The sequence below is a fragment of the Aphelocoma coerulescens genome, chromosome 3 (assembly GCF_041296385.1).
Source record: "Aphelocoma coerulescens isolate FSJ_1873_10779 chromosome 3, UR_Acoe_1.0, whole genome shotgun sequence".
In the NCBI taxonomy this organism is placed as follows: Eukaryota; Metazoa; Chordata; class Aves; order Passeriformes; family Corvidae; genus Aphelocoma; species Aphelocoma coerulescens.
This window is the reverse complement of record NC_091016.1, coordinates 113,157,624-113,180,894: the sequence shown is the minus strand read 5'-3', so window position 1 is coordinate 113,180,894 and position 23,271 is coordinate 113,157,624. Positions and strand designations below refer to the sequence as shown.

The window sequence follows — 23,271 nt, the reverse complement described above, 5'->3', positions numbered from 1 at the left end:
TGGACAGACTTGTCTAGGCCATTCCAGTTTTCTGATGGTAAACTAGCCCACTCTGTGTTACAGTTCTCAGGGAATGCTGATGTCAGACTAAATATAATGTATAACTAATATGATATTACCTAAATAACATCTTCTTTTTATTTGACGAGAAAATCTCTGATTTTCTGGATGTGGTCATCAGATGTGAGTCTTACTCACCTGTATCTTGAACCAGTCTCTTCCCTACCTGCTTATGCATCAGTAATTATCCCACTACCTCTTTCAACACATAGAATTAACAATTGTTTGTTTAATGTGGAAATCAGATGACTTTCATTTTTATGTGTTTGCTTTTTAGATTGATAATGAAGAATATGGGGAAGCTTTGTCTTTGGCTCAAACATACGGCCTTGATTCTGATCTTGTGTACCAAAGACAGTGGAGGAAGTCGGCTGTTAATGTCGCTTCAATTCAAGACTACTTGGTATGTTTGTGTTTTGTGATTTTTATTTTTTTTTTTTTTAGGCTTTCTTATCAGAATGACTGTGTTATCTTTACAGAAATGGAATTCTCAATTGTGTTCTAATTTATGCAGTGTAAATTGGTGGCAATTTGAAGAATTGACCCGCAAATTCCATTTCATATCATGTGTAAGAGATCAATTTAACTGAAGGCCTGATTGAGAAACCTTGGCAGTTTTTTTTAGGCTTTCTTATCAGAATGACTGTGTTATCTTTACAGAAATGGAATTCTCATTTGTGTTCTAATTTATGCAGTGTAAATTGGTGGCAATTTGAAGAATTGACCCGCAAATTCCATTTCATATCATGTGTAAGAGATCAATTTAACTGAAGGCCTGATTGAGAAACCTTGGCAGTTAATGAAAGTCTTTGTTTTGGAATATCTTCTAACTTCTGTTAGTAGCAACACACTTTCTGTGTGTAATCTCTTCCCCCACGTGCAGCAGTAGATTATTGCCTGACAAATGAAGAATAACAATTGGAAATATCAAGTGTTTAAACTTCCAATTATTATACAAAAGAAATTGGGAAGGTGAAGTTGGTATCCATAGCTATATAGCAAAGTTTGAGTTACAAAACTTGCAGTGAACTCTGGTAACTGTAACTGAGCTTTTCAGTAGAATTCAACATGGGGGTTTTTTTGGCTTGGAAGAAAGACTTTTAACTCGTCAGACAAGTGGTGTCAAAGTTGTACAACCTCATGGTTGTGGTAAAGAAAAAAAAATAGGTATGGTATTAGTATTGTATAGTAGTATATAGTTTAATATTAGTATAGTAGGTATGGTATAGTATTATTAATATAGGTATACAGGTATATTAGTGTATTTGTAGTAGTGTAGGTATGTTGGTATAGGCTAAAGTATTCCAAGAGATCAAGAGAAATATAATCTATTTTTTTTTTCAAGTCAGATACTGATTGAATGTCAGAATTTAGCCATTCTGTATGTGATCTGTAATGTCAACCAAAGATCAGCAGATAAGGCAAATATATTTTGTGATTCTGGTGGCTTTTCTGTTTCAGAATCCTACTGACACGTGAAGATGGTATTGAAAATGACTCTAGTGCTATTGTGGAATACATACACTTGGTTTATAAAACCTGTGTTTTACCCCTAAACCATCATATTTTATTTAGCATAAAGAGGAGTGATATTAATTAGAAAGTACAAATAGTAACTTCTGTTTCAGGTGTTGTAGAAGTTCTGCTAAATCATTTGGTATTTCTGTGCCCTTTTCTGCCACATATACTCTGAGGGAATTGTGTTTATTGCATTCTCATCTGTTTTGTTGCTTTGTATTGTCAGTCATCAGAAGAACTCGACATTTTCTTAAGTGGAAGAAATACATGAGGAGACTTTAACGTTATCTCTGGTTCCATTGCTTTGGATTGGACCATGTAACATTGTGTCTGTGCTCTTGTTCTTGGACAGAGCAAAATCAAGAAACGTGCATGGGTTCTTCACGAGTGCTTGGAAAGAGTTCCAGAAAATGCAGATGCTGCTAAGAAGCTGCTTCAGTATGGCTTGAAAGGCACAGACTTGGAGGCTCTTGCAGCCATAGGAAAAGGAGAAGATGGTGGCAGGTTTGGGAAGAGTATTTTTATTTGTTTGTTTTCTTTTTAAAAATGGTGTATAAAGTATTTGCTAGTAATTTGGTAAAATTTTTTTCTTATCAACCAGTAGTGAAAATATTAAGAAACTTTTGCAGGACATAAAGAAAGGTCATGCTTTGATTCAGACTATTCTCTAGGTGTCCACAAAGTCCCTATACATTTTACCTCTGTATGTATGTAAAATACAGTGTTCATTGTAAATATATGCCCTGTAATTTCTTCATCAGAGGAAATTTATTATTTACTATTTTACTGTGAGAATCTGTTTCTCTTGCTGCTTCTGGAAGCTGTAACTAACCCTATAAATGTGTTTTGTTATATGTCTTAATTGTATTGATCAAGCAGGAGCAAGAGTCAGTAGAGACCATTTTCCTCAGTGTTCAGTTCCTGGTGGTAGAAATAGAAGGAGGCTGTTCTTTCTTTGTGCAGTCATCTGTCACCACTGTGTGCTGCAGAGCTGCTGCCTATCCTGCTTCTAGCTGTGGAATTTAGAAACTGTTAATCAAATTTGGTTTTGGTTTGTTTTAGGGAGGGAGTGGAAAAAGGAATTGATGTCTCTTGTTGGCTTGGGATGAGGCCCTGCTTGTTTACAACACAAAAACTCAGTATTTTTCTATAAATGTGTACAATTTTTGTCAAAACATAGACAAAAAACTGTTTTAAGATGGCTCTTCAAAAATTAGTTCACCTTTGTTTTTTATCTTCATTGCTTGGACTGTTCGTTTTGTCTTCCAGATTCATCTTACCAGGGGAGGTGGACACTGAAATTCCCTATGAAGACTTTTTGTCACCAGATGAAGAAATGGATACTAGAAAGGAAAAAGAGGCCAAGAAGCATCAAGAACTGCTATTATCAGTAAACTTCTCAAAGTAAATGAAATGTTAGGCCATGTTTTATTCAGAATTATAGATTTATAATTAGCTACACAGTTGCAAGAACATAATTACTCTCAATAGAAAAGTGGTTTAAATTTTAGTTGGCATTATATTGTGTCAAAGTTCTTGGTTTACTTAATTTCTTGATATATCCCAGTGCACAAAGTCATTAAAATGTGTAACCTTTGTCTTCATATGCATGTGCCATAAAATATTAATGGCAAACATGAAAATTCCTGTTCTGAACACAGGCTGACACTGGAACAGAAGGAGCTCTGCCGTAGCAGGCTGAAGCTGTTAACTTACCTTGATCGCCTTGAGACCTATGAGGTGAGTTCTGAGTTCTCACACCACAGATATTCCTGCAACTTTTGCATCACATCATCATATCTTTTTTTGTTATTTATTGTGGTATTAAGGTTTATAGTCTTCTTGAATAGCTACAGTCTGTCACTGGAGAAAAGTAAGATGTCTTCTGTTCAAGTGACTGTGTTTTTCCTGCTTCACTGTTTCAAAAGGCTAGCTTCTAGTCTTGAGAGGTGCAGTTGGGCAAAAGCCTGCTTTGAACATCCTGTGCCTGCAGCAAATTGAGTTATGTAACAACGTGGGATGTAGAGTTCAGGCAGGATTACTGTGATTTCCCTGTCAGTCGAATTGGCAAGTTCTATGCAGGTTCTCAAACAAATCTTTTTCTTCCATGAGCTTACCAAAGTGAAAGTTTTTGGAATGCCAAACTGTATTTTACTAAGTTTTTAGGTTTTAAATTTGCAGCTGGCAATGCACACACTCCCATTATGGCTTTTGCAACATCTCTGTAACTAATGATGTTTAAACATTAACTAAAATAAGGCAGAAAATTGTCTTAGCTTATCAACCAGAAGTGCATCTGTTTTTTGCATACTGAAACAAAAAATCCAGCATACTTTTGAGCATATATCTCATACTTACTCATCCTAGGATAAAACGATGTGTAGACTTTTTGATGCTTTTGTAAATCTTGCATAAAAAGCAGTCTCTCTTTTTTTTTTTTCCCAAGGAAATCCTTGGAGGGCCTCATGCAGCTGAGCAGCATTATGATGGAGAATTCTTTAAGAAGTTCAGAAATCAGAATATTGTACTTTCAGCAAGAACTTACGCTCGGGTATTAATATTTATGTTGCTAGAATGCACTGGTGTTTTGGTATTGCTGTTTGCACTTAAATGCTTTTTCCACCTCTCTTTGAACTTGGTTGAATCTCAGTGGAAGTTTGAGGGGGTGTCTTTTTTTTATTTTAAATAAATAAATGCTGTGACCCTGACCTTCTTTGTTGCTAAAGAAAATTTAAAATGAACTGTTTGTTGTATGACCAAAGCTTTCTTGCTCATTTTTAGTCTAAATCAGTCTTAAGCACTTAAGAACTTACTGTTCTGTTCTTTAGGAAAGCAATGTCAGAGCCCTGGAAATTTTGTTCACTTTCCATGGATCAGCTTTACTTCCACACAGACAGGCAATTCTGTCCAATTTTCCAGAGACTACTTCACCACATGAGTATGCTTTGCTGTTACCTGAAGCTTGGTAAGGATGCATCAATAGATACTAACTCAAAGAGAGATGATTTTTTGATTAATACATAAATTAGTTTCCATGTATGGCAGTCTGCTGTTAGTTACTGTCTGGAATCGAGAGCAGCTTTGTCTGTATGGGACTTGACTTGACCAGTCATCATTTTCTGCTTTATTTTGTGCCATTTGTGGAATCTTTTTGGTCATTAACAGGAAAGCAGGGTTTTAGAGGCTCTTTGCATATCTAAGAGGGATCATGGACTTTTCTGACCTGAAACTGCCCAGATTTTCATGTGTGTAATACAGGTCTTTAACTGGTTTGTGGTAACATCCAGTGTTAGGAAATGACTACTACAAGTGTTTAGGTCCCTGGAAGCTAATGCATTTTTCTGGACTTGTTTTGTGAAGTAATTTAACACTTAAGCTGTCAGTAACTTCAGAATCATTAATCTTTTTGATACTGATTCTTGCTTGACTTGGTAAGGTAGAATTAGGAAAAGCTTAATACAGACTTTCCTGCTGTTTCATTTCAGCATAAAAAGTTATTTTGCTGTAAATATCAACTAAATTTTTGTAAGATAGTCTTCCTTCAACATCATAATTATGTTCTGTATATTAATTAGAAGAATTTTTTGCTTCTGGAGTATTTCTTTCAGACACTTCAATTGTGAAATTAGTTTTGAAGTATATTGTTCAGTGCTCGTAAAGAGACGGACAGATTTCATTTTTTAATATTTTGTAATAGGACTTTGAAGCCTTACTTCAGAGGGAAGGTTTTTGGAGGAGCTAGTAGAATTTTTTTTTTTGTAGTCTTCCATCATTGTAGTTAAGCTTTTCACTTCAAGGTTTTGCCAGTCTCATTTGGGTGATTTTCAATTTAGAATAGGGATTTTCAATTCATTAAGTTATTCCCCTGACACTTTTCCTAACTTATAATACTTACAGTTTTGTCCTCTCTGAAGAGAAAGAACAGTCTTTATTTCATGCTTCCCTTTTTGACTGTTGGTAGTATTAGGAACACATTTAGTGATTTAAGTAAGGTGTGAAAACACTTGTTTTATCCTTTTCTTTAAGGTAACAGTTAGGACTGCGAAGAGAAATTATTGCAGTATTTAGAAAATTGGTAAAATGTATTCCAATCTTTCTCTTTTGATAAGGTTTATAATGTGAGACATAGGAAAGAATGGTCATCTTAAATGTGGCTATGATCTGTTGTTGGTAATAAATAGGCTCCTCATCTTTCTGAAGGGTTATTTGTTCTTGGTTTTGTTTTGTTGTTTTGGTTTTTTTTTTTCATTTTTTAAATTTTGTTGTTTGATTTGTTTACAAAACTGACTTATGTGCCAAGAGGGAAAATGACAGCTAAAATAAAACATTTCGCTAGTGATCTAGTAGTAAAGATGTGAGTTATGGGGTAAGAACTTAGTTTTGTCTGCTACTGAAAAATTATAGTATATATTTTGAAACTTTATTCTCATAGCAGACAGAACTTTCCAGTGCTACAATCAGGTATGTGAGGTTCACGCTTTTTTTCCCTCAGACTGCAGAATAGACAATACTCTGTGTGTGTCTTTTGAAGTTTCTGTCTTTGGACAGCTACAAAATGAAGATGAGATCAAACTCTATATACATGAATCCCATGTACTTACAAAAACATAAAAATATACTGGATATTTGATACAACCTTTTTCTAAAACTTTCTCTGTTACAAAACTGATTGCTTACATGATGTTGCTACATATACACCCAAAACCAATATTTTATTAATGCAATTAAATTAAATATGTACTGATAACAGTATCTGTTAATGAGAATAATATACTAATTATATAGATATAAGGTGTACAAGGTAAAATTTTCTTCCTATTTTATGAATATTTTTTATGAAATAGGATTGGTCTCCCCTTCCCCCCACCCCCCAGTTCAAATAGCTTCAGCTTCTGGCAATTCTTGTTTCACATGAATCAAAGAAAATTGAAGTTCTTTGTCATTTTTTGAAAGTTTATTTTCCTTTTAGCTCTAGCATTTTTTTTTAAAGAGTTTATTAGTGTGGATAAAATTACTGACATTCTGTAGATGTGTTGTCATTGTTATGAAATGTAGTTTAAATGAGTGTGCTATATAGTCTTCATCTTATTAGAGGACAGTATGTAGGCATAATTTGCTGTAAATTAATTGATTGAGCAAGATTATGATACAATTTATTCATTCCCACAGAACACTGAAAAGCTGTAAGCACTGACTGTAATTAATACACTTCTGAGCAAAAGAAAAGCATTACAAATATATAAACCCCAATATTTTAATTGGTAGAAAAAATGTTGCAGCAGTACCACACAGTCCCTTTAGCTTATGTAGCTTGTAATTACAGGGGTCTCAGGACAGGCAGTGAGAGTGAATCAATTTGTGTTGATGAACTTTGACTTTAGGCAAATAGATTCTGAATCAGGAACCAGACTTTGTCTGGTTTTCCTTTCGAAATTTCACACTGTTGCAGTTACAAAATAGGGTGTATCCTGTAGAAGGTTACAAGGTGGGAAGGTGGAGGTTTGTTTTTTTCTTTTTTTTTACTTTAGTTGCAAAAAAGGCTGCTCTCCTGTAATTTCATTTAGATCCTTGTTTTTTCTGAAAATTCTTGGTCACAATGTTTGTACCAGGAGATACCAATAGGGTATTTGGTCGCTGTGCTGCATGTGATGAGACCACTGACACAGCTGAGCTGATGGCATTGCCCATTTAAGAGTGCAGCCTTTTCCAGTGGCCTTGCTTAATGAACACCTTGTTCATGCCTTGTTGATGCTTTTGTTGCTCAGTCTCCTGCAGCTCAGACCCCCTGCTGATCAGAAACTATTACGGTGGAGGTGTCTTCTACATCTTCATATATGGCTCTGTGCGTGTAGGATGAAATACTGTTTGAATTTACCATATTGTGACTGTGTACATTGCACACTTCAAGCAATAAGGGGGTTGATTCCCAGCTGCAGCTCTATGAGGTGACACTCATCCCTATAGGAATTCACTACATTGCTGTATGCTCACTTAGTTCGTCTGTCTCTAGGGGAATCTGGCAGAGGAAAACATGAGGTTGTATAGCAGGTGCTGCCTTGTTTGTGCATGGAACAGGTGAGGTGGGTAAATAGGCACCTCCATCTACAGCCAGGGTAAGAGTGCTGAAACAGTTGCTTGCTGTGCACCCCCACCAACATGAATGCACGTACAAGTGCATATATGCATATAGTGCATAAATTCTTCATATATGAAGAATTTCCTAACCTGTAAGAAATGTTTTTGTAAAGGTTGTGTTATAACTGCCATTTTATTTCACCTGCATCCTCCAGTTCAACTGCAAATACTAAATTCTCAGTACCTACTGAAAGAAAGGCTCCTTTGGTTAGTGCATTCTGTAGGCATAAAGCAGGTGTGTTTCTTGTACTTGCACCTGTCATTTACATTAGAATGGCATTTAAGGGCCAGTGTCACAAAAACTTGAGGTCTTGTCGGTCAAGGAAGAACTGGCATAATTAATGGAGAAAAAAAGTAGAAGACTTTTTTTTTCCTTCTGTTACAGATTATTAGGAAATATATATATATATATGTATTTCTTTTTCCCCCTGTATCTGCTTGTGAAAAAGTCTCAAATGGTAGATATCCTTTTGTTTCTCATTTTTGGCACATATTTTATAGTTTAGCATCTTTAGGGGTTACTCAGAACAGTTCAGGAGTTTTCTGTCTAAGCAGGAAATTTATGTATTCATCAGACTCTTGCAAAAGACTGATTTAAGTGAGCTCAACAGCTCCCTGAGTTGAGGAGGAATCTGAAATACTAAGACATTGGTGGCTGTAAATGCCTCTTGGCTTCAAATTGGTATTGTGATAGATGGACATTACTAAGTAATGTGTTTTTGCAGAATTGGGATTATAATGTTTTCCTACTTCTTTTCATATTATTTCTCAGCTTCTTTTATAATGATAGCTCCTATGTCTCTGCTGTCTCTTCTTGGGTTCATGCTCCTTCTCAAAGATCCATCAGATGCACAGACTACATCTGTTGCGACAAGTAGAGTGAAGGTGGTAAAAGTTCAGGTATTCAAAGGAGATGAGATGATAGCTCTTTCTAATCTCTGTTTTAATAGCTATAGCTAGTGTTCTTAATCTATAGTTAAGACTGTTGCCCTCAGGTTTTTAAATGTGATCTAGGAAAATAATGTTTTACCACCATTACAAATACATAACCAGAGTATTTTTCCTTTTCTTTTCAGTTTCTTACCCTTTATTCTAGGCTTAACTGCTGTATTGTAGCATTACTGCTCATATTTTCAACTCACAGAAGTCTGGAACTTCAAATGTATGGTTCCCTCAGCAGCCATAAGTCTGCTATATTGCACATTATGCTATAGTAAAAATCTTCCCCCTAAGATAGCAACTTTTTATATGTTGCTGTGTTTTTGCTTCTCAACTTTCTCAAATATTGGTGTTCAGTTGTGACATAAAGTGAATTCTTACTGGAAAGTTGCAGATGAACTCCATTTGCCTGATGAACTAGGATGGGAATGGAAGTATCTCCTAAAAACTTAGTGAAGGCTTTAAAACCTGATAATTTCCATGTAGTTGACTTGCATCTATGAATGAGTAAGTACTACTAAAATTTCAAAAGCAGTTAGCTTTGCCTTTTCATAATGATATCTTCTCCTCAACTAGGTTTTTAGTTACTGCCTGTGGCACTGCAGTCTCAGTAAAGCTCTTAGAGCTTCATCTCTTCCATTCCTAATAACGTGCATGTAAATAGGTTTGATGACTGAATGTCTGCAGAACTGTCTAATATATAGCCCCCTCTTTTTCATATTACTTTTTTTTCTTGTGAAGCTGAACTTCTTTTGTAGTATAATTCACAGGTGTTCATGTTAAAAGAATTAATCACATGGTCAGTTCTTTTTTTGTATTTGCTTGCATTCATTTGTATAGTGCTACAGTGAAAATTAGAAGGGCCTAAATTGTATGTGCATGTCTTTTTTCTTTGCACTAACAGGAAGAAAAAAAGAGTTCAGAGGTAGAGGGAGCAATGTAGTTAATATTATTTCAAGGATGTATTTGGTAGTAAAAAAAAAAGGCAGATCTAACCTTCTTCTGTGAAGTAGAAAAAATAATTTTTGAGGGAAGGATAAACTTGTCATGATGACACTCATGTTCTTGTCTGGATTGACTTCTGGTAGGAGCAGGAAAGGTTCTTGTCTATGTCAAAAATAAAGCAGTGGTTTGGAGGAAGAAAGAGTCATCTGCAAACTCTACTTATGTGGGATTTTGTGATAACAGGAACAGCTTATTATAGCCAGAAGGCTGCTGCAGACAGTGAGCTGGCAAAAGTACCATAGATGTTGGTCATGAGAAGACAAGAATGAGAACTTGAAGCCTTGAGGGAGCTGTGGAGAACATGAACTGTCAGGGAGGAAGGAGGGAAGTTTAACAGAGCCTGCTGTGCTGGAGCTGAGCTGTCATTCAGCTGAGAGAGCTGAGTGTGTTTGGCATGGAGGTTTCAGACAGGCCAGTAGCAGCCTTCACATAGCTTCCTATAGCATGTGAGCTGAACTGTGGCTGTGCTGTTTATCCACAGAACATTGACAGGATTTCCTTTGTATTTCTGACTAGTTAATGCTTGACTTATCCTGACTTCATCTACCATGTGTGTCTTTTGCCCGCATAGTCCTGAACTGAAGTTTGGCTTGCCTTGCCCAGTCTTCTAATGAAGTGTACTGCTGCCACTGTCTCATCTGTTTGTTGTTCTTTTACAGAGTTTAGAATAAAATTTCTTCCAGGAACATTAATTATGCTTTATAAACGTACAGTTCTGAAGTAGTATTTCACTATTTGGTGGCAGACAGCTTTGATCTTACTTGGAGTTCAGCTTTGTCTTTAAAATACCTTTCACAAAATCAAAATAGGCTATTGCCTCACAATTTTAGTTGTATACATGAAGAAAAAAAACCCTCAGTGAGCTTCTGAACCGTGCTTGTGTAGTATTAGCTGACTTTTATTATGTTTAGGTTGTTTGGGTGGGAAGAAAGTTTCCCTCTCCCCAAGTATTATTAGAGGTTAACCACATCATTAAAACATAGCTTGATTTGTTTATATGAAATCAGTTATAACTTTCTCCTCTGGTGGCAGAGCTGCTTCAAAAGACCTGTCATGGCAGTGTGCACAGCAGGGATTCTGAAGGTTAGTTAACTGTGGCACCCTAAAGCAGTGGGATACCTTTTCCACTGGTTTACGCAGATCAGTTTTCCCAAAATGAATGATGTTTTTGGCACTCTGTTTTAGGAAGCAGCTGTACTTCAGTCTTGATAAATTTGTCACATCCTATGGATATTCTTGGAAAATGAAGCACTTCTCTCTCTGCCCACCACTTTTGTATCATGTAGTACATTGAACAATTGGAAACCTAAAAATACATGTAATCAATTCTGTAGTTGCATTTACTTACTATTCAGATACTATAATGAAAGAAAAGAATGTTTTCATGCAATATCAACTATGGAATACATATCACAGCTGTTTGAGACCGTATATCTGGGATGCATTTCTTATATTTCATCCTCAGCTGTGGAATAATTGTGACAATTGCTTCAGAGATGTAAGAATTGCATAGCAACAGGAAGTGGCATTGATTTCTCCATTGCCATGTGAGAAGAGACAGACTTTGGTCAAATGAATTTTTAAATTAAATTAAAAGACAATCTTTTAGTTATTTTGTTTATGTAACACACAAGCTTTCAAATGAGTAATTACTGTTTCTAACATTATTTTTCAGACATGATAAATGATTAAAAAGGACAGTCAAAGATTAATCTACTTCCAAAGTTCCGCAAACCTACTTCTAAAAACATCAGTGTCTTTCACCAAAAAGATACGGTTTCATAACTGTGTTGGGGTAATTTGCATTTTTCAAATTAAGCAAATGTGGATGAGTTTACAAGGGTAAAGATTTAAAGAAAAAATACTCTGAATTTTCAACTTGAGGGGTTCTGGAGACCTGCCTGTTGTATGAAATGCTTAAAAGGAAAAAATAAAAGCAAAGCCACACGGTTGCTATTGGTAATGTAGAGAATTGGAACCTGACCTTAAAACTGAGTTAGACCTTGCTCTTTTGAAAGCTTGTCCTTGGAGAGAAAAATAATCAAAATAATCTGCAGGTTTGAATAAATGCATTTGGTAGGATACAGAAACTACAATAGCATGGACCTCTTTTGTCAAAGAAAAGAATGGAAAGAATTGGCAAACCGACATAAACAATAGAGTGAAAAGAGCAATACAGGAATAGTCAGCTCTTCTTGAAGAAATAGGGTTGAATACCTCCATAATCAGTTAGTTTACTGGATTCCAATCGTATTTATTCTACTCTTGAAAAGAAAAGAGGGGAAAGGATAGGGGAGAAGCAGTGGCTCAGGAAAAAATAAAAAATACCCCGAAGCCATGCTAATATTTGTGTACAGTTATAGTATAGCTCATCTGATAGTTTTTTAGTTGGGAAAGAAAGCCACCTGCCTTAGTGACTGCAGTGATCTGTCACCGTGTCTGGAATTCCGAGTGCATAAGAATGCAGACTTAACCTCCGCGTGTCTCTGACCTCTGTGGGAGTTCAGTTACAAAGAACAAACCTGCCAAGTTGTGTAGCACAAGGAGAGTGAACTCTGGATGCAGTAGCACAGTGTACACTGCATAAACAGCAGGCTGCCTGTGCATGCTGAATTCACCACTTCAGCCCTACTAGATCTCTGTCTTGTGTCCAGGGCATGTGTGGAGGTTCTGATGTGCCCCTGTTCAGCTGGATTTGCTGTACAGGTGTTGTAAACAAAAGCATGGCAGAAAAATGGGAGCTCTGCCTCTTTACAGGTATGCATTCGTGTCTGTATCTCTTTGTCTCATCTGTGTGCATGTTTTTGAATTTTCAGACTGAAATGGTATTTTGACACGTGAAGTCTTTCTCAACTGACTTGCTTCCATTTTAACAACTTTTCCAGAGTTTTGTTGTTGTTTCTGCATGAGTCACTGAAATTACCAACATTAGAAATCTGAGGGGGAAAAAAATAGTATGTGCACCATAAGTATCAGTTAAGAACAAGCCTCGTGGTATATGTTGGAATAAATTCAGCATTCTAATCTTTGCCTTTATAAAGGGCTTAGGTACAGGGATGTCTCATCCTTTGCTTCTATCGAGACTGATTTATTCCAGTTCTTATATTTAATTTCAAACAGCGTTTTTATTAACTCTTCAGAATGAGGAGAGATAGTAAGGATAGTTGGATACAGTCATTAGCGGGCAAGAGGGAATGATCTATTTTATTAGCGTTGTTGAGAAAGTGAATGGAGTTAGGAGTCAGCTCTTGAGTGCTGTGGGTCCTGCTAGCGTTTTTTTTATGTATGTGTTCTGGGCTCACCAAGAAACTTACCTGTTAAGACTGACTTAACATAAATGCTGATTTCTACTAGGATGAAAAATCTTGCAGCTGAATCTTTTTTAGTGGTGTTTTCTTTAAGCTTTTAGAGGAGATGGTTTCTGAGTGCTGCTTGACTCTTGATGAGAATTTAAAAATCTAAAATTCCTCTCTCAACTTATTCCAGTGGTGAGCCTGAATACTTTTAAAATGGCAAATGGAGCCAGAGCAGAAAATACTTTAAAAAGTATTTTCCATGGCTTATCCATACACCTGACTTAAAATATTTTAACTCTAACTTTTTCTGCTGTGAGAAGGGAAAGATAGAGTAGACATTTTGCAGTCAAGATTGCACTGCATGATGATTCTTTCCCATGAAGTGAAAAATCTTTTTTTTTCTTTAGTATTTTGCAGTCAGGTCTGTTAATAAGATTTTATGAAAAACTTTTGAAGTATACTTTTAGCACATCTGGAATTGAGGTGTCTGGACAGCTGTGGGTTTCACTTCTGCAAAACCTTGTGCTGAAACATAAGATTGGTCTTGGTAGATTTGGCCAGAAGGCAAATGGCCAACTGTAGTTTTCAGGAGAGGAAAATAGCTACAGGCAAGCACACTTGGAACATTCACTTGAAGTTTCTCAAGTAAGAAATAACATACATCTATAATATATGGCTCAAATATCCTCAACTAGATATTTTCTAGATGTAGTAAACTTGCACGAGACTTTATTCCAGGAATTCATTCTGTTTTTGAATCGAAGTACATGGTGGTTTATCTTCTATGCCATGCAGCAGGTAGTTAACAGCTTAGCTATGAATTGTGTAAAACAGTATCTGCTGTTTATTGTAACCGAGGCCCAGTCTCATCAGTACTTACACTGTTGTAGGAAGTAAGAACAGTGAAATATCATTTCCTGTTTAAGTGAAATGATAACATGAACAACTTGGTACCAGACTTGGCATATTGATGCTTTCTTCTAGGATTCTTTCAATCTGCTTCAGTATTTGGAAAATGGATGTCATACACTTCTTGCCTCTAGTCATTCATATTGCTTGACTCTGTACTTCTACGCTTTTTTTTATTGTACCCTGTGGAGAAAACAGGCAGGAAGTGGCAGAGTTGCACATTGCATCATCACTTGATGGATTTTGGAGTTGCAGGGAAAGGGGGAAGGAAAGCAACTTTCGCAGAGAGCAAAGCCTGGGAACTTGAATTGAGTGAGGTCTTTCTTAAACGTTACTTTCTTTAAGCAGTAAACTTTCAGCTTCAGTTGACACTATAAATATTAGATGCTAGAGAAATTATTTTTAATGCAGTCTGTACGTAATTCATGACTTCTGCTATTTGGAAAGGATTCTATTTTAAGGTGTATCTTCAAAAAAATACTTGAAGCAGTTGGAATTCGGGGACAAACCAAGTGGCGTTTGTGTTACAGGGATAGGAGAAAAAGTATCACCTTTTAGACGGGAAGAAGGAAATGCAGATTATTTTCTGAAAAGAGTTAGGGATATGGGCTGGATAGGGGATTGCATGTCTGCAGAAAGAAACATTTGCTAATACCTGTTGACTTTAGACCGGCATGGGTAATGCTTGCTTGCATAAAAATTAAGCCCTTTAGTCTCTAATAATTGTTGATCAGTCAGTAAAGTAGCTCAACTATGTTAAGAATAACTGGAGGTTAGAAACATGTAATTTGTACTGATACATAGGTCAGTTAAAAGTATGCAAGTTTTGCCAACTTTTAATTGTAAACCTTTTGTGCTACTGAATCTGTAAAGAAATTACTTCTTAATTGGAACTGTGTGTCCTGGATGTAACGTCACCACATCTATGGCAAGTATGCTGGATGTGGCAGCAAAATTATGAAGAATGTGTTCAATGTGGTATTTGGCAGTACAGGCTTGGGCCAGTAGATTTTTCTTTAACTTCTTTTTTTCTTTTTTTGTTTCTCTTCCCACCTCATACTGAGGGACAGTAGCATTAGGATCACTTATATGCATTTTGAAATGTCTTGGTTCCTTGTCATTCAGATCTCATTCTTTCAAGGGTGGTTTTAAATTTGCATTCTAAATGTCTGTATTTGTTTATTTGTAGTAATTTTCTTATTTAATAATTTGTTAGTCTAAAGAGGAGAATGCTGAAGTTTAAATATCCATTAAATGTATGCACCTCTTTCTTTACTATTTTGCATGACTTCTTTTTCTCAGTAACGACCAAAGCAACCAAACACCCAAAACAAACAAAATTTCCCCAAAGTTTCTTCTGGGCTTCTGAGATTATATAGGAAGATACATTCAGGTGGGAAGCTCTTACTTAAGAGAATGATGAAAAGTCCAGGTGACTACTGGGAACAAGAATTCGTTTTCAGAGGAAATAAAATAAGTGACATGTGCTGCAATTTTCTTAACAGGTCTTGCTGTAATTATTTACTTATCATGTGTCTCCCCTATTGCTCCACTGTCAGGTAAATGCATCAGAGACTCTTGCAAAAGCCAGATTTTGAAAGAGAGGGGTAGGGGCACAGTTTGTGTTCTCTTTACTAGAATAACAGAATAGTTTATGTTGGAAAAGACCCTTAAGACAAGTCCAACTTCAAACCTAACACTGCCAAGTTCACCTCTGAACCATGTCCTTAAATGCCACATCTCTATGTCTTTTCCATTGAAATATCTTCCAGGGATGGAGACTCAGCCAAGAGATGAGTGAGGGAAACTGACCGAGAGGGTCTGACCTTGGTTTATCAGTTCCCTGGTACTCTTTGGGCTGTTCTTAGTGGAGCTGTGGGAAGGAATGAGACTAAGGGAATAGCAGGATCTGGTGCAAGTTCTTTGCTTTGTGATTCTTAAGCTTCTGAAACTGCTTAGGCCCTCAAGCTGCTTTTAGTTTCCACTGCCAGCTGGCCCTTGCCAACAACTGAGTATCTTCTTGCCACTGTAAATTATAAAAAAGCAATTGTTATTTTATGTTTTACTAATAAAGAAATAATCTCACATACAGTATGGGCCTGTAAGACTTGACTACATCAAATAATTTTAACAAAGTGCGTTACAAATTTTGGAGACAATAATAGTTAAGACATTAGTATGTGAGCTAATGTTGGGGAAAAAGCTATCTGTAATATGAAAATTGAAGATGTTACCTGAAAATCTTCTCTTAATGTTATTCTCTCATAGTAGTTCTGCTACAGTTCTGCAGACATTTGAAACAGATTCTGAAATGAAACCCTTGTCTGTCCTTTGCTGTATAAAAGCTCTTCTTATTTCCCCATTAAGAATGTGTTAATATTAAAAAAACCCCACCTAACTCCTCCCAAAAGAATAACACCAACAAAAAACCCCCAAACTCAACCAACCAACCAAAAACCAAACAAGCACCCTGTCATATGAAAACAGGTTTCCTCAAACCTTTTGCATTTGATTAGTCTGTCTGAGACCCTTGTGCCAGAGCAGTGTCCCATCATGGGTACTCTTCACGGAGTGGTGCTAGGTCAGAGGGCAGTTCTAGGCTAAAGAGAGACCCCTCCTGGGTCTCCACACCTTTAATCAAGTGTGTTTCCTGCTGCCAGTGACTGCCAGCCCCCTTGAAGGGCTCACACTTACAGTTTATGGTATAACACTCTTAATAAAATTGTGACAGGTTAAGGTTCAAGGTTTGCTGGTGATAGTATCTGACGGCAAAAATGTATTCAAAGCAATATATACTATATAATATAACAAGCTCTACTCCCTAACCAAAGTTAGCTCGAGATACTCATTCAGTGTGCATGGAACATGGTTCTTACCCAGTGGACATCCCTGTGTGCGAGAGGACAGGTTCAGCCCATCAGCTGATCCCGGAAGTTACCATGGAGTCTTCCCTGACTTTTCCCTATTTTTAACTTTTATACTTTTTCTACATTTAAGTGAAGAAATAGTATAAAAGTATACACTTTCATACCAATTGAGTGAGGGTTGGCAGTACCTTGGAGGCAGGGAACATTGGTATAGTATCCAGTGTAACGTTGGGATGGGAACATGCACCAGTCCAAGGAGGGTGTTTTTGCCATGGTTGATGATTCAATGGCAAGGCATCTTCCTTTATCGCCTTTGGTTTTTAGCTGCTCTGTGACTTACCAGCTAAAAAGGGCTGCTGAGTTCCCTTCTCTGCAAGGATTTTAATAGAGCCTGACCATGGTGTCTCTACTCTGCTCCTCCCTTCATTTAGTCTCCTTTAGCATGTATTGTGTGGGGGAAATCACTGACCTCATTCCATGCAGGGAGGAGCAACTGCATTTTCCCCTATAATTTCCATGCTGTTACAGCTGTGTCTATAACTTTCCACTTTTTTTTAATTTCACCCCCAGTCTTTTCCCCACCTTCACACCCCCCTGCTCCCCCAAACAAAGCAACCAACCAATCAATCTCACCTTTAAATGTCTTCTTAAGCCTACTGGGAGATGAATGGGAAAAATTTGCTAAGAGATGAAATTGTCTTAGACAAAGTTTGTTCTGCTTTCTTTTCTGTTAAATAGAACACAGGAAAGGAGAGCATTATCAATTGAAATATAAAGTCCTGCTTGTACTGTCTTGATTTTATAATTTGGAAGGCAGCATTACACTTTGGCTTTTCTGGTGTTTGACATTTCAGCTGCTAAAGAGAACCTTTTCACTAAAAATGGGGCCTTCCAAAATAACACTCTCATGTATGACATTTGAAATGTGCCTATATTAATTTAGTTTATGAAGTCAGTTTTAAACATTAAATTATTGGTAAATTATATTATTTAAGATTTAAACAACTACAGCACCCCTAATCCTCAAAATATATGGGCTGATGATGAATCTTTCAAAAAGAAGAAAGAGGCTTTATTCCTGGTGTTTATACCACAAATATTAGTTTGGAGTTTTCTTTATGAATTATTTTTTAATGATGTTGCTGTATGGTGTGTAATTATAAAGAGAGCCATAGAGTGTTTTGTTCAGGTGAACAGGAATTGAAAGCAGGTGTTGCTATAGCTCTGACACAGGAATTAGCAGTTTTCCATCCTCACCCCTCCATTTTTTTGTCTTCTATAACCTGCAAATCTTCCTCTACCTTTTTATTGTTGGATTACTACAGCACGTATAATTTGGAGGTTTGGAATTACAATGATAAAGCATGAGGTTTTATTTGCTAATGCACAGAGAAGGGAAAAAAGAGTGACCAGTCCTCTGGGTGAGATGTATATGTGTATGGGGCAGGGCAGTTCATGAGCATGCCTTGCTTTGTTCAGTGAGTTTGATGGCTGTTGCTAAATGAGATGTAGTTACTGTTTTTTAGCTTATTTTTTTGACTCTTACTATATTGTGAAATTGATTTGTTGGTTGGAGTTGTGTTTGTTTTTAAACTACTGAGTTACAATGCTGCTCTTCAAGGGATGAGAAGATTGTGTCAGTTGTTAGTTTATAAATAGGGATTGTCTGTGTAGGGTTACCATTGCTGTTTATTTTCAGGGTCAGGAGAAAATGAATTAAATTTAAAATAGCTTATTTTTCTGTCATGCTGCAACTTTAATGTCTCTAGTTTTTACATGGTTTGATTCTTATTTCTACAAGTGCTGGAACCTATAAAGTTCTTCTCTTCCCCATTAGTTTATGTTCTGCATAGCTTGACACAGTTTTCTAGTGTTTTATGCTGCCTAAACAGCTAGCCTTCTACACCAAGCCATAACTAATCATTCCAATAATAATCCATTATATTCTTAATCTGCATCTTAAATTAAACAGGTGGTTTTTTTTCAACCTCAGTAATTAGAGGATGTTTCACTGTAGAGGTTTGTAGTCAGAAACCCATGTTAAACTTAATTGAGAAGATCAGCACAGCAGGGCATGTGTTGTTTCAGTATGAGGATTTGTGCTAAGATTTGAACAGTTTGTTTTGTTGTTTTGTTTTTTTTTCAAGCTGTGAAGATCATAGGTTTTTACTCATTTCAGTCTTCTGTGACAGCATATGAAGTCAGAATACTTAGTGTGAAATGGTTAAAATTCTGAAAGCATGTAGTGGTTTTTTTGCTTTTTTTAAAGCATGGTCTGTAAGAAAATAAATTTATTAATCTTTTTTATTGGATCTTTAATAGTATAGGTAGAATATGTATTATATTTGTATGGATAACATCCAGGCAAAACCACACTTGTAAAGCTGCACTAAGAAGTAATAAATCTTAAATAATTGATACTGTAATTGACTGACATGCTTATCATGAATTCACTGAAATATTTTTGGATGCTCTGTATTCCATTAATTGAATGCCATAATAAAAAGACATAAAATTACATCAGGCTTCTCTTTTCTGTCATACCAGCTACAAGAAGGGGACATTAAAAATTCTTCCTTGGAATGAACAGAAACATCGTGAAGAAGACTGGTGTGAAAAACCAGAATGCAGGTAAGTATATATAAAAGCAAAAATAAAAAGAATTTATTTACTCTTATTAATTCTTAAAATGTGGGAATTGACCCAGTAAGACTCACTTACTATTTTTGTGTGCACTAACTTGTGTTTTCAGCTTTCTCAGGGAGACTGACTGAACAAATGGAAAACAGAGGTTGTGCAAACCTGGATCTTCAAGTAGAGAGCATTTTCTTTCATGATCTATCACATGTTTGAAAGCTCTTACTAGTTCAGTGGAAAGAATTATTTCTTTCATGATCTATCTCCTGTTCAAAATCTCTTAGTAGTTCCTTTGCTGACAAAAACTAGCGCTCACTGTGATTGGCGTTTGAGTCTCCTCAATTTATTGTGTAGTGGTAGGTTGATTGTATCCTTTTTTTTCAGAAGTTTTAGGAAAAAGATTAATTTTAAAAAAAAACAGTGGGTGAGCAGATATATATTTAAATGTACACTTTTTTTTTTTTAAAGGATGGTTATTGAACCAACTTTGCAAGATGAAGGCCAGTTTCTGTATGAAATGCAACCTGAGTTACTGAAGTACAGGACTACTGACCTTTCAGTAGATGTCGTCACTGATTGGTATTTGAGCAGAGCACAGGAAATTGAAGAGTATGCAATGCAGGTGAGAACAGCAGTGAGGAAATGATGATGGCTGAGCAGCCTTCTTCAACAGAATCTTTAACAGTCTTAATGCATATTAATAGACACTTCTCCCTCACACTGTGTCTCAGTTTCATTATGGCTTTTGTAGTACTTGTTTTTATTTGCAGTGTACTTACGCTTGATCTGAAGTTTACTCAGCCAAATAATTAATCCATAGAAATGAATAGGAAGCCAGTAGATTCTGTTTCATTTGTTTTACTACAGCAGACAGTAGCTCTTCTGTAATCCATGAAAAGTGTTTACCATTGCATTTTATGTTTGTAACTAAGGGAGGGAAAGTTGTGCACAGCATGTTGGGAAACATGCTTTATTCTGTCACATGCTGCTGTGTCATGTATATTGATATGTGTTGGTCATGTGTCACTGTTATGTCAATACATGGTACTGTCATGATTTCTTCGTGGCAGTTTTACTGTGTGTCTGTGGGACTACATGCAGCTTATTTTTGCTTGATTTTCTTCATATGTTAAAAGTGTTTGAAGCTCTATGAGGTAAAGATAAGCATTGCACATAAAAACAGAGCTCATCACTCGTGCTCCAGTATTCTGTTGCTTCTCAGGCAAATTCAGGTGCATGAAAAGGAGGGTGACTGGAAGTATCACTATTATAGGTTAGGTCTGATGGGTGAGTTCTTCTACCAGCTTGCAGTCCTTCAGGGCTCTTTTTAATCATAGTTGACTGTGATCTTAACAACCTATCAGTAGGTACAGAAATAAAAGCAACTTCCAAGGATCAGTTAAATTAAATAATGTATAAATTAGCATTCTGCTCTCCAAGATTTACGTCTGCCTTGCTGAATATTTACAGCCAGTATTGTGTTCTTTGAAATTGAAACAGAACCTTTCATATAAAGGTAGTTTCAGTTACTAGGGAAGAAGCCTGTTATTGTTTTTTGTGACATAAAATGCAACAATTAAAATTACTAAATCATGTTCAGCTAGAAAAGTCACGTTGCATGTCAGTTACCTGATTGTCTTAGTTTAAAGCAATCCTTCATATTCCATATACTGAGAGGAGCTATGTGTGATCTCCAGAGGGAATAATATTCTAATTTATGTGCATCAGTAGGATGCATCTTGGTTAAAAGCATATAACAATATCATCCCCTAAGATTAAGCATTTTATGTGGTCTTCATAAAGCTGAGAAGGACAATCCATCTAGGAATATACAGTCCACAAAAGCTTCTAGGAACTTAAAATTGCCTATTAAACAGTAGGGAAGTAAAATAGATGCACAGACAGGACACAGATCGAGTTGGTTTTTGGCAAACAGTTGTACAGCAGTGTTTTTGTAATTATTTTTCAGGTTGACTGTGCTCTGTCCCTTGTTCGTCTTGGCATGGAGAGGAACATTCCTGGTCTGCAGGTGCTTTGTGACAATCTGGTCACTCTTGAGACAGTGGTTTATGAGACTGATGGTGATCGAACTTTGACTTTGAAGGAACTTTTAGAGATGAAAGACATTGACAAGCTGAGACTGTTGATGAAGAATGTAAGTATTTTGAATAAATCAATAAGTACACCTTGAAATCCAGTAACTCAGGTTACTCTGGATCCTGTGTATATAAAGACACTGTCATTTTTCTCATGAACCTCTGTCTTTATTCAGTAAAAATTCTACATTTTCACTGTTCCTTTTTTGTTAGTGTGGTAGGGTTTATTTCTATGTTTATTTGTTTCTAAAAAAAGCTAAATTGACTCAGTTTTCTCAAAGACCCACTGTGTCCCTGGCTGAGGACTCAGTGCTACTAAATCTTCTTTTGAAAGCTGTGAACTCCCTTTTCGTTGACCTTTTTTAAGGGATCTTCATTGTAGCTCTTGATGATGCTGCAGATACCACAGTAATGAATGTTTTCCATGGATGTTTTTTGGTGTCTTTAAATACTGTCAAGAAACTTTAATATTTGCCTTTGCACTGGATGTGTGTTTTTGTCTCTGTATTGAGCTTATCCACGGGGTTTCAGAATAGAAAATGACGTCTTGGAAGGGCTGAAAAACAGCTAGAGATGGAACAGGGTTCTGAAATTCTGAAAGTTGAAGAACACATAAGCACCAGAGGAAACTAGGAAAATACTCAGAATCTTTTTTTTTTTATTTAGCCACTCAGCACTTGGTTTTCTGTCTTGCATTCTTGCTGAATTACTGAAAGTAATGGTACTATGAGATGCTTGCATGGTCTTTCACTCATTCTGAAAGTGCAGGAGGAAGGCAGGCTTTCCTCACCAATGGGCTTTACTCCTGTTCTGCTCAGTTTCCTCAAGCCATTGGGTAGCAGAAAGATGGTTTCAGGGCTTCATGATGTAATGATCTGTTTGTGATAGCTGAAGATAACTGTTTCAGTTATATTGATCAAAAAAGGTTCTATTTGGTTTTTTGCTTTTCCTGCTTATTTTGGACAATGAAGCTGAACTAGTTCTTGTATTTCCTCTCTGTAACTCTTTGTGCTTTCCAGTCCTCAGATGAAAAATATGTGAAGAATGTTTACCAGTGGATGATCCCTTTTCTCCACCGCTGTGAAAATCAGTCCCCTGGTCTTGCAAATGCCCTTTTTAAAGAATATTTAGTAACATTGGCAAAGGAAGACTTGACTCTACCTCTGAAGATATTTCAGAATTCAAAACCTGCTGTAAGTAAGGAGCCCTGTTGATTCTACTGGTTTCTTTGGAAATTCTTGTCCTGAAGAGGTTAAGTCAGAAATAGAGTTAGTTTTTCTAAATAAGACCATCTTTCTGATCTTTCCCTTTTTCTTAGACCTGGAATTTGTTATGTTTTAGAAAGCAACAATTAAGAAGTTTTATAGCATAAATTATAATGCAGCTAAACTGTCCTTGATGAGATTGTCAAACTAATGTAATAATGATTCTACCTTAGTAGAATAAAAATTACAGATTCTTCTTTGAAGTGATTTTCTGGTGACCTGTTTAAAGTAAATTCCTGGCATATTTGCTTTATAAAAAGTGGATATGAAAGAGTTTAATGATCTCATTAATATTTTTTTCCTGAGGAATTTTACTAGGAGTAGATTTCCAGTTACTCCCCCCTCTCCCGCCTTACTCAACAAATGTAAAGAATAAAGTGGGGGCCATTAGGATTGAGGTGAGAGTTCACTGAGTAAGGGTTGAAGTTGCTTTCCATGTGAGTGTTTTATGCTGCTTCTATGGCTTAAATAATTATTCCAGGGCACACAGGCACATTTCTGCATGCTATTGAATGTTCTGAGTGTATGGACAGAAATCAACCAG

At 36.4% G+C, this 23,271-nt stretch overlaps 1 protein-coding gene across 1 annotated transcript in view; it reads left to right on the top strand.

Annotated features, from left to right (window-relative positions):
* NBAS (NBAS subunit of NRZ tethering complex) overlaps positions 1-23,271 on the top strand; it is a 166,661-nt gene that overhangs the window by 25,898 nt on the left and 117,492 nt on the right. The window contains exons 16-25 of the mRNA XM_069011614.1: positions 338-463; positions 1,931-2,082; positions 2,848-2,982; positions 3,240-3,318; positions 4,025-4,129; positions 4,407-4,543; positions 19,277-19,360; positions 19,835-19,988; positions 21,336-21,521; positions 22,482-22,655. Of these exons, the coding sequence (XP_068867715.1) occupies positions 338-463; positions 1,931-2,082; positions 2,848-2,982; positions 3,240-3,318; positions 4,025-4,129; positions 4,407-4,543; positions 19,277-19,360; positions 19,835-19,988; positions 21,336-21,521; positions 22,482-22,655 (1,332 nt within the window). The remainder of the gene's footprint in view (positions 1-337; positions 464-1,930; positions 2,083-2,847; positions 2,983-3,239; positions 3,319-4,024; positions 4,130-4,406; positions 4,544-19,276; positions 19,361-19,834; positions 19,989-21,335; positions 21,522-22,481; positions 22,656-23,271) is intronic.